This window comes from Bombus affinis, chromosome 6 (assembly GCF_024516045.1).
Source record: "Bombus affinis isolate iyBomAffi1 chromosome 6, iyBomAffi1.2, whole genome shotgun sequence".
Classification (NCBI taxonomy): domain Eukaryota; kingdom Metazoa; phylum Arthropoda; class Insecta; order Hymenoptera; family Apidae; genus Bombus; species Bombus affinis.
This window is the reverse complement of record NC_066349.1, coordinates 17928492-17945812: the sequence shown is the minus strand read 5'-3', so window position 1 is coordinate 17945812 and position 17321 is coordinate 17928492. Positions and strand designations below refer to the sequence as shown.

Below are 17321 nucleotides of genomic sequence, written 5' to 3'. Positions count from 1 at the left end.
CTTTTATCAGTATTATTTCATACCGATTACTTTGTTTAACCTTTAACGGTACCTTATATTTTATATGATCCGAAATACTTTTGATCTATTTGAGGCGGCGTCATGTCGATTTGGATCGTGTTTTTTTCATAAATACCAAGACGCCTATTTTTCTCTTATATTTTCGAGAGATCGTCCTTAGTTGCTCTTTTTAGAAAATTGAAACATTTTATTTTATTCGATTTTATCCATCGAAATGTATAATCGATCATTACAAAAAAAAAAAAAAAAAAAAAAAAAAGGAAAGAAAGAAAACGTTAAACTGTCGGTTATCAAATTCCAGTTTAATCTAAATCTTTAAGAGATAGGTCAGTTTTGCTTTTGCTTTTTTTCGAAAAACAAGACGCCCGATTCTTCAAAGTGACAGTGATTTATTTCAAGTTTGTAGCGCAAATCTAGATGCGAATTAAACGTAGATATACATGTATATGAATTCTGGTTTGCGAGATTAAGTGCGTATATGTGTATCTACCGGTGGCTACAAATTGTTAGTAATCGATTTGAATCCCTGGTAATCGAGATAATACTAAGTAACGTATGGCAGTGGAAATTCATAGATCGAAGCTACATCATACATACTATATACATACATACAGACTGTATACATACATACATACAGACATACATATATCGAATCGACAGAATTAACTGCAGTAACCGTAACAGGACCACGTGCGTGTTTCGAGTAGTAGTTTGTCCTAATTCTAAGTATCGTAGAAGGAACGTAACTAGCATACATTAGAGCAAATCGATTTGTCGACAGAACATGTTTGTCGAAGACACGAAATACGTTCTTATTCGTATTATTAGACGTTTTAATAACTGACACGTCGACTATAGCCGTATTTCACAGAAAAGTCGTCATACTTTTGTTCGCTTAGACGAATCCTACCGTATAGAAATCATTGGGCACATTTATCGTTTCATACTCGGAATGGATTTCGATGAGACTGATTTGATTTCAAATCAATATCGATATCAAATACCATTAACGCGTCGAAAATGTGTGCGAAAGTTGGTAACTTTGTGGTGTGTTTAGATATAGTAGATAAAGTAATAGTTGCTCATGCGGATAAGTAGTATATCCGATGAATAGAAAAGGCGAATGTTAGTTTTTAAAGATGAGGCGAATTTTATGAGATCAATGACCAAAGAAGTAACGAAAAAAATGATGACAGCCAGAGCTATACCATGCTACAAGGTATAACCCGTAAGGTTTTAGGTTGGTGAAAGAAATATAGCGAGATAGCGAAATCGGACATCGAAGTTTACGTGTTTGAACATCTTGACGAGGGAATTGACAGAAACCTGAGAAAATAAGGGCAGCAAACCTCAGTCAGAGACGCGCCAAGTGTACAGTATCTCAACTTTGATTCGGTCTATCGAGAGGCAGGATATTGCGTAAAATAAAATCCTTGGTGGTACTCGATATCGATCGGTGTCGATACTTGATTACTTGTAACTTTAACCGTCTAGAATATCTTTCTATGACAGAGATTTCACGAATTAGTAATATCAATTACCTAAATTACTTTCTATTACAAGTTCTTATTCGCAACGTAGAGACGAAGTTTGATGGGCATCGTGCACTAGGAAAGGTCAACCGTATCGACAACTTTTAAGTGACCGTATCGTTGCAGTTATGATTTTATGTTTATGCACCGTTCAGCTTTACGATGACCATTCATCGTCGAAGGTAGAGCTGTTGGAACATCGTTGGTTTGGAAATGGAGGAAAAGTCCAAGACACGACGACCCTCAAAACCGTCCAGTCAGACTCATGGTCTTGTCGCGTCTCTACCTCGGCAATAAGGCCCGTGACGAGCAACGCGGTTATCGCGTAGAAGTCACAGGAAATCACGAAATTAACAAATCACCGGTGCTCTCCTCGTGTCGTAGTTCGAACGTTTCGCAAGTAAGGTAAAAGATTAACAGAGTAAGGGTTCAGAGTGTTATATCAAAAAGGTGTTGAGCGCTGATTCGGGAAGGTTTTTTGCACTAAGGTTTGATCCCTCTGGACGGGTTATCGTCAGGTACCTATCAGACGTGGCTGGTTATTGTTTCGATGGATGTTTTGTCTATCCTATTACTGTTTCCGAGCCTGTAACGCGATAGTAGGCAAAGAAACACCAAGAGGTGTACGATAGCAGAGACTTTTTCGAAGAGAGCACGGAACGAGAGAAAAACTTTGTCGGAGAGACACCATTGCCAAGTACGATAATTAAAATAGAAGCGAAAGAAATCGTTATAATTTAATAGAATTTAACTTGCTTACATTACTTCGATCAAGTTGTATGACTCAAGAATCGTCCTTTTATTCCGTCCTTTAGCCTCGCGTGATATCGCGTTCTAGGGCTATAGGTCACTGAAATCCTCTAATCATGCGCTATTCTATCGCGAATAAAGAACATTTTTTAGGATGTTGTCGGGGATATGATCCTGAACAACTTTTTTCTATACATGTAACCACCGCTTGAGTCTTAGATACCAAGGTATTTGCAAAACTCTGTCTATGCAAAAAAAACCACTACAGCGAATTAGTATTGGCCGGATAAAATGACCTAACCTAAACCTAACTCTTGCCTTTTCTTTATAGTATATATAAATATAAACGTAAGATGGGTGAGGTTGGTTATTTCGCGGATCGTTCGGAAGAAAGTCCGAAACTGGAACGCGCAGGCTCTAAGAAATGTCTGTTACAACTGAATTAAAAGTAAATATAATTCATGTTTTGGCTTGTTGGTTTATACAAATAGTAAGAAAGATCTATAGCAAAGTAACATTATCAAAGAAATTTCTTACAGTCCCTTATACGCAATTTATGAACGAGATTTTCTCACAAGCTGTTCGTTTAGACGCCTAAAGTATGATACAAAGATAAAAAGATCGATGACTGATGAATGTAAACAGATCGCTAAGCGGCGAACGAAGCGGCAAAACGTGTCGGTTATATCTGTGACTGTGTCACGGATACACGCATATGGACGGAATTCAATGTGCCGTAAAGGCAGTATTTCGCGAATATTCCGGTAACTAGGGCCGAGCAACGGTCGCGTGTATGGGAAAAAGTCGTTGTCGTTCAGAATTATGCTCCCGCCAACGAAATCATCGGAATCATAGGAATTGACGAAATCGTCGGAATCGTCGATAAATGAAAAATCATCGAAATCAGTGACGAGAAGAGACTACCAAATAATTACCGTAATTTAACTCTGTGCATGTGTGTAAAAAGATTACCGTTTGATTTCAACGGTAAGCGTTTTCGCATCCATTAAATTAACCCGTTTCGAATTTTATACGTTCATCGTGGTCGGTGATGCCGATAAAAAAAATCGTCTATAATAATAGTTTATATAGTAGCTTTAAGCGATAACCTAAGACTTAATATGTTTGTGCTAATAAACGTTGCACGCTACCGTTTGTGATTCGATAACGTAAATCTGAGGAGCAACAAAGTACACGTATTGTACACTGTATACGAAGACAAAAGCATAGTCGTGACTCGAACGTTATTGATAGCTGATGTAATAAATAACATACACAAACCCTTTTATAAATCTTGAAATCATACTGTAATTTCGATATGGCACGATAAGACGATATGGTACGATTTTGTTATAAAAGAGTGCAAAATTATCAACGGTGTATTAAAATTATATTATACGTACATTATATACATCAGTTTATATACATACGTAATACGTTGTGTACTTTCGAAAGCCTTTAAAAAAGAGATATCCGTAAAATACGATTTTATATTAATCTCTATTGCATAGTAATATACTATTGAAAGAAATTCAGCAAAGACTAAATTTACAAGAAACGCGCAAAGACTAATAAATTACAAGTTACTGTAGTAATAAGATCATTGTTTGAAGCAACGACAGAGATGACGTAGTGTCACGCGACATTCAAAGGTAACGGTCGTTGTCCAAATATGCTTAAGGATAACGAATGTGTAGTTCCCGCCGGGCATTATATAAATATCTAGCATAGTGATTACGGTTAAGTTATCAATTAGATTATTAGATCAAGTTTAAGAATATTTTGTAAGATGGATACAAGCGACGAATCCACGTGGACAAACAATCACATTTTCTGGCACGTTGAAGGGAATGATGACTGCCGCCCCGTAATACAATACTGCGCAGTATCGGATACACCGATCTACGGAACAAGTAGAGTCAGAACTCGGTATTCTTGTTGGTAACAGTTTCCAGATACCTGGATTAATGCAATAGAGGGTAGTTGAGATTAGAGGCAATCGGACGGGTGCTTCACGTAGTTACCTTCTGGCAACGAGGCCTGCTAATTCCTAAGATAACTCTTTGGCAAGTGATAGCGAATTAAATATTACGTGCCAAACTTGAAATATTTCTGAAATATAAACTTGAAATATTAAAGATCGTCGATTTAGAAAATACTTTTACGATTTTACGAATGAAACGTTTTCCGTTCGTCTTTACACCGTGAAAGGCGTATGCAATCGTATTTTTAATTGGAAATAATTTCAACCTATAGAGCTCGGATAAAGCATTGTAGCGCGTTACAAAAATTATGCTTTAATTTTTATTATTGTTTAAGAATAAAATAAATTTGATGAAATTTCATTAAATATGATATACGTTAAAATGTTACGATGTAATGATATGTATATTCGTTAAATGAAAAGTCATGTTTGATTAATGCTTAAAAATTGATTTCGGATTTAGAAGGCATTTAGAATTCTGTGTACATTAGAAGAAAATGAACATTCAGCCCAACTAAACGGTCCAATTCAAGAAAACGCTTGCGAAACGTCTAATTTCTAATTCGTTGGAATTTTCAAATGCAAACTTACGATGCTAGTTTTTAAAGCCGCTACACATTGCGGTTAAGATGTGCGATAATGCGCGTGTTGAAAATGGATTGAATCCAGGATGATTGTTGCGAGCTAGAGCTTTTAGTTTTTGCGCTACTTTAGTTTTTGTACAATGATAAGTGACTTACAGAAGAAGCTCTGGTGGTAATTAGTCAGAATCTTTCCCGTCTCGTTAAACCTATCAGAGTATCGTTTCTTTTCCCAAGACGAACCAATCGATTCCTTCGCAAAAACAATTGTTCGTAAAGAACCACTATTTCGACCACTGATGCGAGATTGAAAAACCACTAGTGCAAAATTTCTTCTGCAATTCGACATTCTCTCTTTATTTAATATTTTCGCTGCTTTATGGCAATCCATATATAATAAATACACACACACACACACACACACACACACACAATAGGATAAAAAGATAGAGAAAGGTAACTAAAGTTAGAACAGTAACATTTTCAGCGATAAGCAAATGTATACTATTACTTTGTTTATTAAAACCACTATGTACGGTAATGTGTGCATATAGTGGCAACCCGTTGACAGTATGAATTCATTTCTTGATGCTTTTATCGGTAAGTACATATGTATTTCCATACACGTGTATATAAACTGTATGTATGAAAATTCCGGGCACATTCTTTCCATTGTATTGCTTTAAATTGTACATCTTACATTCGAAATATATTACACTGTAGCTAGTTTCAACACAAATCATCGACAATACTGTGATTTGATTCTGCTTTTAATCGCTATCTAGCCATGAAAATGGCACAAGACTATTTACTTGTAGTAATTAAATATTACGGCAAATGTATGTAGATGTATGTACAAGTAACGCTATCGATTAAATTACCTATTTTTATACCGAAGGTATTAGAATTTGAATGAAATATTTGGTCAGATTTTATTATTACATTGTTTATGCTAATCCAAACATAAAGGAATTAAATTTGTTTTATTTATTTATTTTATACAATTAAAATAAATAATTGATTGTACATAAGATATTAAATTAACGATTTAAGTAGAAAGAGGGCATTATCAACGTATTCGTTAAAATGAATCGATAACTGACATTATCTAGCGACGGAAACGCATGAATTCAACGTCCGCTGACAGTAAGAACATATGGCGATCGATTAAGATCGCTACGCGTCAACCGAACTAATTAAATTCGTTATATCGATCGGCAGATGTATATCACGATGAGTGATAGTCATCAAATAGAATTATATTATATTATAGTGTAGTAGATGGCGTAATGGCTGAAAATTTATGAATTACCATAGCAAATATATCCCATCGGCGAATATGCAAATATCAAATGCTTCGAAATCAACAGGATTTTAGTTTCGTCTCGTACAAATTTACGTTTAAACGGAAAAAGACACAAAGATATAACGGTACTATTATAACGGTATCATGCTAAATGTCAATTTTAGTAAACAATGCATTGAGCGCAATGCATTCCACTTCGAAGCGTGAATGCGATGCGCACAACTTGTTCTCAAAGTAAAATGACACAAACGTTAAAAGCATCGAAACAAAAATGTTCTAACGCTGCTGGCAATCTCATACGTCCCACTGACTCGTACACTTCGTGCACACTAGCGAACGTGTGCGTGTCTACTTTTCCAAAAACATGACCATAGCCCGTCATACCTAGTCAATATTATAAAAATACAGCTAGAATAAAACACGCCAAAACCATTTCCAAAACTAAACTTTGAACATTTTAACCTATACTACGTTTGTTATCTCGATGTTCCATTTATAATTGCAACGACCTAATGACTTCTTAATAAAATCAGCAATTACAACACTGACGATATCAAAATGTGACGAATCACTACTGTCATGTTGTATATCGTTTTATTTTTCTAAACGCTATTAATACTAATTGCGCAGAGTTTTAAATATCAAATTTCGTCAAACTTGGAAATTTGTCTATTTTCATCAGCATATTTGCATATTCGCCGTTGCATTGCATGCACGATACGCGTGTGATACAAAATTTCGAAAATTATCAAACGCAAGGTGAAATTTTACTCTTTTTGGGCATATTATACGAGTAAAAGGAAAGGAAAGAGAGGAGATAAAAAAACAGAATGCAAGCTCGAATGTTGCAGTATTGTTCAAAGCCTCGTCATCAGCTCGAAGAAGCATCGCAAAGCTCTCGACAGTTTCAGCAAAAGCTGTTTTCACGTATGTACGTAGTGTACGAAGCTACGGGTGAATCTATCCACGGCCGTATGGGAACCGTAAACTGCACGATCCATTGGGGTGGACGAAAGAAACAGAGGGTGCACGAGTAAAGGTCGGTGACGCGGTAACGCCACAACTCCCTACGTACGTGTCCCTACACGTAGCGCATAATTCGCCGACCACGCCTCGATGCTTGTGACTACAGTGCGAGTGCGTGCGTACGTACAAATTCGCATGCACTCGTCGACGCAAACACGCGTACGACCTCGATTCGATTGCACGTAAGGGTCTCGCGACGCACAACAGCAACAGCCTAGGGTTGCGTCTCCGCTTGCGTTAAAACAAGTCGAAGAATAGGCGTGACAAAATCCTCGACTTTACGATACGATCTACGAACATCGTATGTATCGATACGTGCGTATAATAAGCACGTACTTGTCGCGAAATGTGAATAGTGTTTGGGAAATAGTTTTTGTCAATACAAACAAAATGACGAAACTCGAGAAATTCGCTGAGAAACATAATATCTATTTGCATAGATGTCTGTACATATATAAAATATATCTTATACCCGCTAGGGCTGTTATACCAGGGCTGTGTATTCTGTCCATATCTTATTGTATCTATCAATTTATTACCGCTTAAAAGATGGTCTGAATGCATCGTATGTTGATTTGTTTTAATCAAAATGGCGATATCTGTACTATTCGAATGGCATCTCGTCGATTCTCACTCCCACCTTATAATATCTTATACTGCTGTGTGATTTGATAACGATTTCGATCGTAAGAATTGGTGGAGATTTTGTGACCCTTTGAATTGCATTTTCCGAGGCATTACCGATTTAGTATACCCACTCGGGTAGTGTATAAGAAACCTTGCTAATAAAAAAATTACAAAAGGAGGACGGCCGATCGAAAAATATAGTATTGTAGTTAATGGAAGTTTATTATTGCTCGACATATCTCGAATAATATCAATCTTCTCTTTTATTTTACCTCATTTAAGTGAGTATCACTAATACGCATCTACATTCGCGTATAAAATATAAGCAATTGAATCACCGTTATTTATTGCATAAAGAAATTTTTTTCTTTTCTTTTTTTTTTTTGTAAATCCAATTGCGCTTTTCGCTAATAAACATTATTGATATTTATTTATGGAGATTCAGTCCTTTTGTTTTTCCGGTCGGAAGAGTAACATTAAAATGCACGAGAAACGCGAAAATTACTTTTCGGAACAAATAGCATCGTTTTGATTTTCATAAATTCCAACGAATTACACTCTTTCTTTATTACGTGCAACAGTTTGTAACTACATGTATCTACTACGACAACGCATATATCTAAAAACATAAGTGAAAGTAAATTATAAAACAGCGGAACGACGATCTGTGTGTGTGTGTGTGTTTTAGATCGGTAAGATACGACAGATCGAGAAGCTTTTTAAAAAGAAATATTTTTATGAAACATATCTGTATACATTTTGCATCGTATAGTTGGCAGATACAACGAATGATCTTTATCACGGCTTGCTCTAACTTGAAAGTAAATAAGGTTTTCATCAACTTGTTTAATTCTTCGTTATTGCGCCTTACTGTGTTCGTCTGGCCCTATTTTATTACAAAGCAAATTTCAGAGAGACATTCAAAATTTCTATATTAATTGTTCGATGTTCTATATTATATTCATATAATGTAAAAAAATTAGAATTTTTGTCTGTCATTTATTTTGAAGTTTAATTGAAAAGTTGCAAGATATGCGAGAACTCGTATATGGTTGAGAAACGAGAGTTTCAAAATTCTGAACAATTTGTATAAACCTAATCTATGTTTACAAACGTGGTAAAATACGATAGTAAAATATGTATGATATGTATATAAAACAATATGCCTAGGTGCGCTAATACACAGCCTAGTAAAACAAACATGAAGTTGGCATTATTTTCGAACCACTGATTCATCGTATAAATGGCTTAATAATATATGTGTAAAGATAAGATATAGAGATAATGCTCGGATCTTTAGACGAAAGGAGGTGAAAGAAACCTGTATATGCGGAATAATTTAGGGAAAAACTCGTTTCGTTTATATTTGCTAGATCATGCGTATAGGTTATACGTTGAATTTTGTAGGAAAAGCGAAAATTCGTTGACCGTAGATAACGTAATAACGCGACATTTTAACACTTTTACAAGCTCGAGTTCAACGTACGAATATATGTAGATTCAGAGTTCAGTGGTAACTTTCTCAAAGGATCTCGAAGCGTATCGATCGGACTTGGAAATTCTTTTCTGATTTCTAACCATAGATGCTTTTACCTTTTCGTCGTGAATACGCACGCGATACGTACTCGTATATGTAGTTTCATCGAATACAGGCTTTCGTGGATATATACGAAGATATATACGTGTACGTGTAAGACTGAAGATACTTTGACATTTTGATCGGTGATTTCTAGAAACGTGATGCGATCTTGGATGAAAATAAGGGTACTTGATTCGTACGAACTAATCACGCAGGTAATATGGTCGCAGCTGCAAGATTCTGTTAAATAGGGAAATCACAAGTCCTTGACCATTTGTCTGTTATATATTCGTAAAAATAAATGTGCGCGTGTGTGCTCTATATCTTTTGACAACGAACGTCCAATTGTTACACCTTGACGGCAATGAAGGCAATGAAGGCGATGAAGGCAATGAAGGCGATGAAGGCGATGAAGGCAATGACAGATTCGAAATTAGAATGAAAATATGTATAAAAATATGAATAAAAATCAGACTAACCTTGAGCGTAGACAACACACAAAAAAGCGACGACGGTGGCGAGGACGTGACACCACATTATTTTTCCTTTTTTTCACTTCTCTTCTCGAACACACCCCGTTTGCTTCTTTTCCCTGTATCCAACGTTGCTTCACTTTCCACGCGAGCTCACGAATCTGTCGGTTTCTTTGCGCAAAAGAGAAGGGACGCACTGTGTTTTAATCGTGTTTCCGACGTATCGCGTGCCGGTTAATCGACGGGGTTTGTTTCGACCAGGCCGTAACTCGATCATTTAACGTCACGAAAGATCCTATATTCACTCATATCACCCGCCGTTCACGTTTCCTAAGATTTCCGCTACACTGTTTTCGTTTCTTCTTTTACTTTGCGATTTCTAGGATCCTCCACTGATAAACAATCGGTATTTTTAAGCAGTCATCCGTCGCGATTCTCACTTTCACGCGATTCTTCGGGAAACTCTCCTCGACATACTCTCTTTCTGCATTCTGGAATGTAAGTAACGTCACATATCAGACTTGAATAAACAGAATTATAATTAGATTTTTATCAAAACGATATTCAACATTTACTAAGATTACAACGATCTTGCTAAATACTAAAGCAGTATACAAATACTATGCAACAATTTATTCGTAAAGCATACATGGTCACTGTATCTTAATTCAAAATAATACATTACGGGACGAAATATGCTTTGTATAAATTTGGCGGTCGAAAAAGATTACTCGATGTGAAAATCACACCATGTAACATTCCGAATTTACTCGTATATTACGTAATAACTAACAAAATTATCTATAATATTGTGTAAAAGGACTACATACATGGCATGTATAACGTATGTATAACGTAAAAACGTATGAACCAAGATTCAAAGGAAAAGCTCTTTCGAACGATCTCTATTACAACACTTTAACGACAGTTTGTGCAGGGTGTACAAGTTATAAAACGAATATATTTAATTGATAAATACGTATATTCGTACGGCCGCTAACTCGTAAACGTTGTACGATTAATGCGCAAAAGACATGACGTGATTCAATGGACGAAAGTCTATTGGGATTAAATGCGGAGAGATGACGAAATTATTGCGCCGTTGTGACTGATTCAACAAGGATATCGGTTATTTCAAAACGCTCTGACTTTTTTTCCACGAATTCGATCGCAGCGGTTTACCCCGCGTTGAGAAAAGGTATTGAATGCTTTCGAATTTTAAAGATCACGGTATTCTCGCAGATATATTACGCTAGAACTATACACACCACGATTACGTCGATAAGACAACAAAGATATTTCCAATCATCTTCTATCAAGACATGATTCTTATTCAAACGCTTTGTGTTTGTCCAAGTTGTCCAATTACAAGTATCCAAAAATTCAAAAAGATTTAATAATGTGAAAAACATTTTGATGAAAAGTTGTTTATGTAAACCGTTACGTACAGATATCGATGTTTATCAGTCATGATTCTATATCGAAAATTTGTTCGATCAGAGGAAGGAAAACCCGTATCGATGGGAAATAAGAAATAGGAATGAAAGAACTATCGTGAAAGAAAGTTGGCAAACCAAGTGAACAAACTCGGTAGAATCAAAATACTCGAGTATGTCGTAATACAGAGTAATATGGGTAGAGCCGAAGAATCTTTGGCCAGAATCTCCTCTGTTCGAAAGCCTGTTCGAAATTGAGAAAATTGTTATTTAATAATATATATATTTTATTAAATAACAATTGGAATGGAATGTAAAGAAAAAGTATCGAAAGGTATTTGTGCGTCGTAAATGTGTGACTTCAAGAGACAAAAGTATACTCGGCAGAACTCTACGTACGATATCTACGTACAAAGTAAGAGCCAATGCGTATGTATTATATGTAACATAAGTTGTAACGTAATAGTAATAATCATACGGAGAATTTCTAATTGTACGGATGTTAGTTGCGATAAAAACTTTCCTCTTCCTGTGTTTCATGCTGCTGGCTTTTCGCTTTCTGTCTGTTTCGTTATCGACCCTCTTTCTCGATACCACGGGATACGACGCGAATATGCTAACGGCATATTGAAAAGGCAACTCGACTTTTCGATGGATTTTATCGTCGATGATTGATGAACATAGAACACGTATCTCTCTGTGCAACCTTATAGCGTAACTCTAACAGTGTGTTATGCTTTCGCTTACAAATCAAATACCACTAGCAAGGCTTCCGTTGCTTCTTCCTTTTCTACCAACTTTCCTTTCAACCTACGCCATTGTCGCTAGCCACCCTAAATCCTCCTACTCGCGTTCTGGCACTCTGGGCCGCAGCAAGACATAATTGAATAAAACTGCTAAGTGATTAATTGTATGAACCTTCGCGGTGCTCTTCCTTGCCAACTAACTTCGTACTCGACTTTAAAGGACATTTACCGCGTCATTTCACTTTTTCCGCCGTTTCAATACACACGCGTACCTTCGTTCGACAAAATTTCAACCCTATTTATCCTCTATTCACAATGTACATATGTATTAGCATCCACTCGTATTCATTTATCAATTACGACGTAATATTAACGTTATTAAGTTTATAATATAATATAACACGTATCTCACGAATGGCATTTATCGAGACGTGTCAATTGTACGGGCACCAAATGATATATTACAAATAAAACCATATCCAAATATAATTGTACGATAAATAACACGAGAAAATTATATTTCAGCAATGTGATCGAACGTAACATATAATTGAAGAATATAATTTTTTCGAATCTATAGATTGGTTCTATGAGATTCCATTAAATTGGTATGTGATAAATGTTCAATTCTAAAAAAAATGTTGATTATTTCGATGAATTTTGTTGTTTTCATGTATACGTACATATTTTTCCATTAGTCTTTAAGTTAATGTAGAAAGAACGAAAGAAGTTTGAATTGAAATATACAGCTGTGCTATATATTCTGTTTGTATCGCAAAATTATTCCCCTATTATTGTTCTTGGGTTACTGTACCTTTTATAATTGGTCTTCCTATGATGTAGATTCTATAATATTTGGATGATTTTCGCAGAACGAGCAAGTTTTACTATAAAGTACATAAGGACACAATCGTAAACGAAGTTTCCGAGTGATTAATTTGCGATAAAACGATGCACAGGCAACTGTTGTTAAGAATAAGGTAAAAGCTGATAGAATTGCCGAAATAGAACGTACGAAATAATCCCGAAGAAGACGTATCCAACTATGTATATACTACAGAAATAAACGGAGGACAGTTTCCATGCGTTACGGTAGGAAACGATAACTTTCGACTCGTAATAAACTGAAAATACAGAATATTTTAACTTTTAACACTGACATTTATGAAACATTTTCTCTTTATCTTGAATATCTATGATATTATACATAAATCTAAACTTTTTGAAAACGTGCTGTTAATCGTTAAGTTGTTGCAAATAAAAGATTTACACGTGTAACGATATTTGCGTGAAAATCATTTAATTTGATGAGAGATGTTAATTTTGATACGAAGTAAATGTATTTCCGGCAAGTTAATCTCCTCTTTATTAAAAGTGGAGATTTTCGCGCAACGAATTATACTGGCATCCTTTCGTATCTACGCACATCGATACTCGTGTATCAATCGTATACATACATATAGAATTACAGATTCGATGTACAATTTAATGTAAAACTAAATTCTAAAAACGCTTCGTACTTATGATAACGATAAACAATTATACTTGGATACTAATTATAATTGGATTCTAATCTGTAATTTTTACTTTTACTCGAGTTATATTCATTCGCAATTTGCGTTTCTTTTACAAATAATTTCAAGGAAAAAGCTGTATGATTTATAGTTTGGATTACGCTATCAAATCGAATTTACTTGTTCGCCTTCTCACGTCTAGATCCGGTCGAGTTTTACTAGTTTAAAACTTGGCACAAGAATAGAAGAGGTTTTGATTCGCTGGAAAGGAGGAATCAATGAATTTACTGGATTTCAAGAAAGTTTCGCATCTCTGAAACTAAAAAGCAACTAGTTTCATTCGAGAAACACAAGTTCCTCTCAGTCGGTTTTCCGTCGAAAAGATTTGTCACCAAGTGCCAAAGATTCACACTTTTCTGTTTGTGTTTCATTGTCAGTTGTACGACGCAACGAATGCAAAATCGAAACCACAGTGATTTTGACTAACAGCATCACAAACTTATCTCGTAAGAAACGGACGTTTTATCAAATTTGTTTGAATTTATAGAAAAAGTTTTGGTAGGTTTGTACCGCATGTTCAGGTGGACTTTGAAGCATTAAACACGTTAAGCGAACGATACGTATAAGCGTGTAAAATAGAAAGGCACAAACAACAAAAACGCTTTTTATCGGTTCCTGTGATGTTTATCTATAAAATTCGGTGGAACTCGGAACCCCGAGTGCGAAAAACTTTATTAAACGTCGACGTCATCGTGCTTCGTTCGCATTATCCCTTCCATCCGTGTTACACCGGTGGAACGATGGAGCGGTGGAAGTTACCGCACCGAATCGAATTTGCTAATACGCCCAGCAGCCCAGAGGGACTTTACTCGTCGCGCGGTAGGAAACGTTGTCCAGGTTATTTAGCAGGGAGAGAAACATCACTTCTAACAACTTATTTACTGAAAACGTTTATAAGCGATGTTCGCGTCAAGAAGGATTTAGATTCGAATGCGATTCTCCGCTCGTCGCGTCGGTTCAACAATTTTCACTTGCTGCATTAAATCGATATTATTCATTCCCCTGAATTCGCGAGATTATTCGTTATTATTTAAATCTCTATTTTGATAAATATATATACGACGAAATAATTAACAATTTTTATAATACAAATGTACTATATATATATATATATGTGTGTGTGTGTGTGTGTGTGTGTGTGTGTGTGTGTGTGTGTGTGTGTGTGTGTACACATAGCATATTAGCAGCTATTTATTATCATACGAGCAAGTATTTTAAAATTTTTCTAACAAGTAGCGGATATTCTAATAGTAATCGCGTTCTAATGCAATCCCTAAGTTTGAGTATATCCTTCGATTAACGCAATCTACATATACCGCACATTAAAGAAGATTAAAGAAGATTAAAGAATTTTAACTTCTAATGGCTACTTTGCGTAATGCGATAGTCGTTTTCAATGAGTATATTTTAACGCGTTCCTGCTAATAATTCGTTAATCCGCAACGAATCGAACGAAAGAAACGCAACAGAAAATACTATAACTCGTACCGTGCTGTTTAAAAGGAAATAACGTTTCAACGTACCGAAAATGACTATTATTATAGACCATTTTCTAATTATGTATCTGTTTTATTCGGAAAAGTTTGAGAGTATATATGTCGAGTGAAGCATGGAAGCGGGAAACATTTGGTCAGTTTCATCTTTTTCTATCTACGAATAAATACGTATATATAAATGTTTTAACAGAGTCTTTGTATTAGAATTGAAAAAGATTTTGACAGAAATTGACAGAATGACAGGAAAGTTGTTAAGGTTATTTGATTAAACGATACGTATCTATCTTTAAAGTATGTGATCGATGAAATTCACGACGTTGGTATAAGGACGAAATCGCTATAAATTCTCGCGAACGGCAACGAATTGTTCGTTCGAACGAAGGGATAGATAGATAGGAATCGCATAGGTTTATGCTTCGTCAAAATCTAGGTGCTCTCGATGCATTTGGAAACACTTATCGGTATTGCCGCCCAAGTCAGTATCGAATGGCTGAAAAACGTTCTCTTCTTTATTTTTCTTTTTTCTATTTTCTTTTTTTCGTTCCACCACAGCAAATCAATACGAATTAATTCGTCGATAAAAGTATCGTATCGGTGAGAATTTTGTGTGCCACCAGATCCTCAATTACCGAACGGTCGACCGAGAAAAACTCGTTGAACTCGTTAAGCCGCAGCGGCGGTCCTGTTACCAATCCCAACGCAACGATTCAACGTCGAATAAGATTCGTACGAGGATGAAATCACGGCAAGGGTGGTAACGTATCCGAAGTCACGTATGCTCTAGGTTGTTCGATATCGATAAATGAAATGAAAATAAAAATTGATGCGAGAGTGGAGGCTACGAAGCGAACGACTGTAAATTGTAAGACAGCGGTCTTTTCTTCATATAATTTTCTGTCATCTTACATACTGTCGTGCGACATATGGACAGAATAGAACGACAAGGTATCGACAAGGAAATAAATTGAGTCAGTTCTCTTTTTACCTTCTCTTTATCGTCGAGTAAAATATATGTACAGAAATTACAGGTATCGAAAACGTGCGATTACAATTGCACGCATCCCAATCGCGAATCAAATTCGATAACACTTATAGTCTATTCAAGAATGCTCGGACAACACAATGTATGTATTTGATTAAATGTCAAACATATTTGAGGCTGCAAAAACGAAAAAGCGGAAAACGTGGAATATATATTGTAGAAAGTTTTCGTTAAATCGTTGACGTCAAAGTGGGAAACGATAGGGATCGAACGATAGAATTCTCTGTTAGATTATGATATTGGTAAATGATCGCACGGTATTCGATTAATGTTGATACATGGTCGGTAGAAAGGGTAAAAAGTGTGCTCCAATGGCAAGACGAAATCGGGACCGAAATTTCAGTTATTTTTCCGCGGTTAATAAGAAAAACAGCGAAGAAAGAAAAGGAAAAGAAGGAGAAAAGGATAATAATAACGTAAAACGCGATTCCTTTCAGCCAAGTTCATTTTGTGGGAATTAAATAGAGAAATGTGGCTGTTGCCTATGGGCAACGAAGAAAGGATACGAAGAACAGAGGAGGAAATGAAACTCGGCAAAGCAACTGCCTTCGGTAAGTTCGAACTTTGGAACATTTTACATAAATTTGTTCACCCATCACAAGTTAAAAGTTTCTTCGATTCCGTCTCCTCACCGATATGCGTGGTCGAAAAAAATCTTGAGAAGAATTCACTTGCCCCGGTTAGGAGATTTATCCTTACGAACTCGGATATATGTTTGCGTATATACTAATATACTATATACGTGCACAGAACAAGCCCAAATAAATACATATGTACTAGCAAAGCTGAAAGTACGCGAACGCTCGCGACCGTCGCGGGCTGAATACTGGCGCGTCGTGCCGCCCGGACTTTTAGTTCCCGGCGCTACCGAGAAGCGTCGCGACGCTTCTCGCGCCCCACTCCGTGCTTCAGCCCTTGGTTCGCGTCGGCCGGCCGGCCCTCTCAAATCGTCCGGCACGTTTCACGGTATCCCTCGGTTCGCCTCTCCTCGTTTCGCCTCTCCTCGTTTCGCCTCTCCTCGTTTCGCGACGCCTCGCCGCGCCTCGCCTCGCCGCGCCTCGTCTCGTTTCACCTCGCCTCGCCTCGCCTCGCCTCACTTCAACCCACCCCATCCCACCTCCCACCGCTTCGCCTCACCTCGCCCAGAC

At 36.6% G+C, this 17321-nt stretch overlaps 1 protein-coding gene across 10 annotated transcripts in view; it reads right to left on the bottom strand.

Annotated features, from left to right (window-relative positions):
* LOC126918004 (carcinoembryonic antigen-related cell adhesion molecule 5-like) overlaps positions 1–17023 on the bottom strand; it is a 94638-nt gene extending 77615 nt beyond the window's left edge. For 8 of the 10 annotated variants that reach the window (XR_007711187.1, XM_050725507.1, XM_050725511.1 and 5 more), the window contains exons 1-2: positions 16806–17023; positions 9886–10370 (exon numbers count right to left, since the gene is read on the bottom strand). Coding sequence is in view for 9 of the 10 variants with exons in the window: in XM_050725507.1 (XP_050581464.1) it covers positions 9886–9943 (58 nt within the window). In the remaining variant the exon portion in view is untranslated. Of the gene's footprint in view, positions 1–9885; positions 10371–16751 lie in introns of all 10 variants that reach the window. The other 2 variants (XM_050725508.1, XM_050725509.1) reach the window with 2 other exon arrangements.
* Positions 17024–17321: the final 298 nt, after the last annotated feature.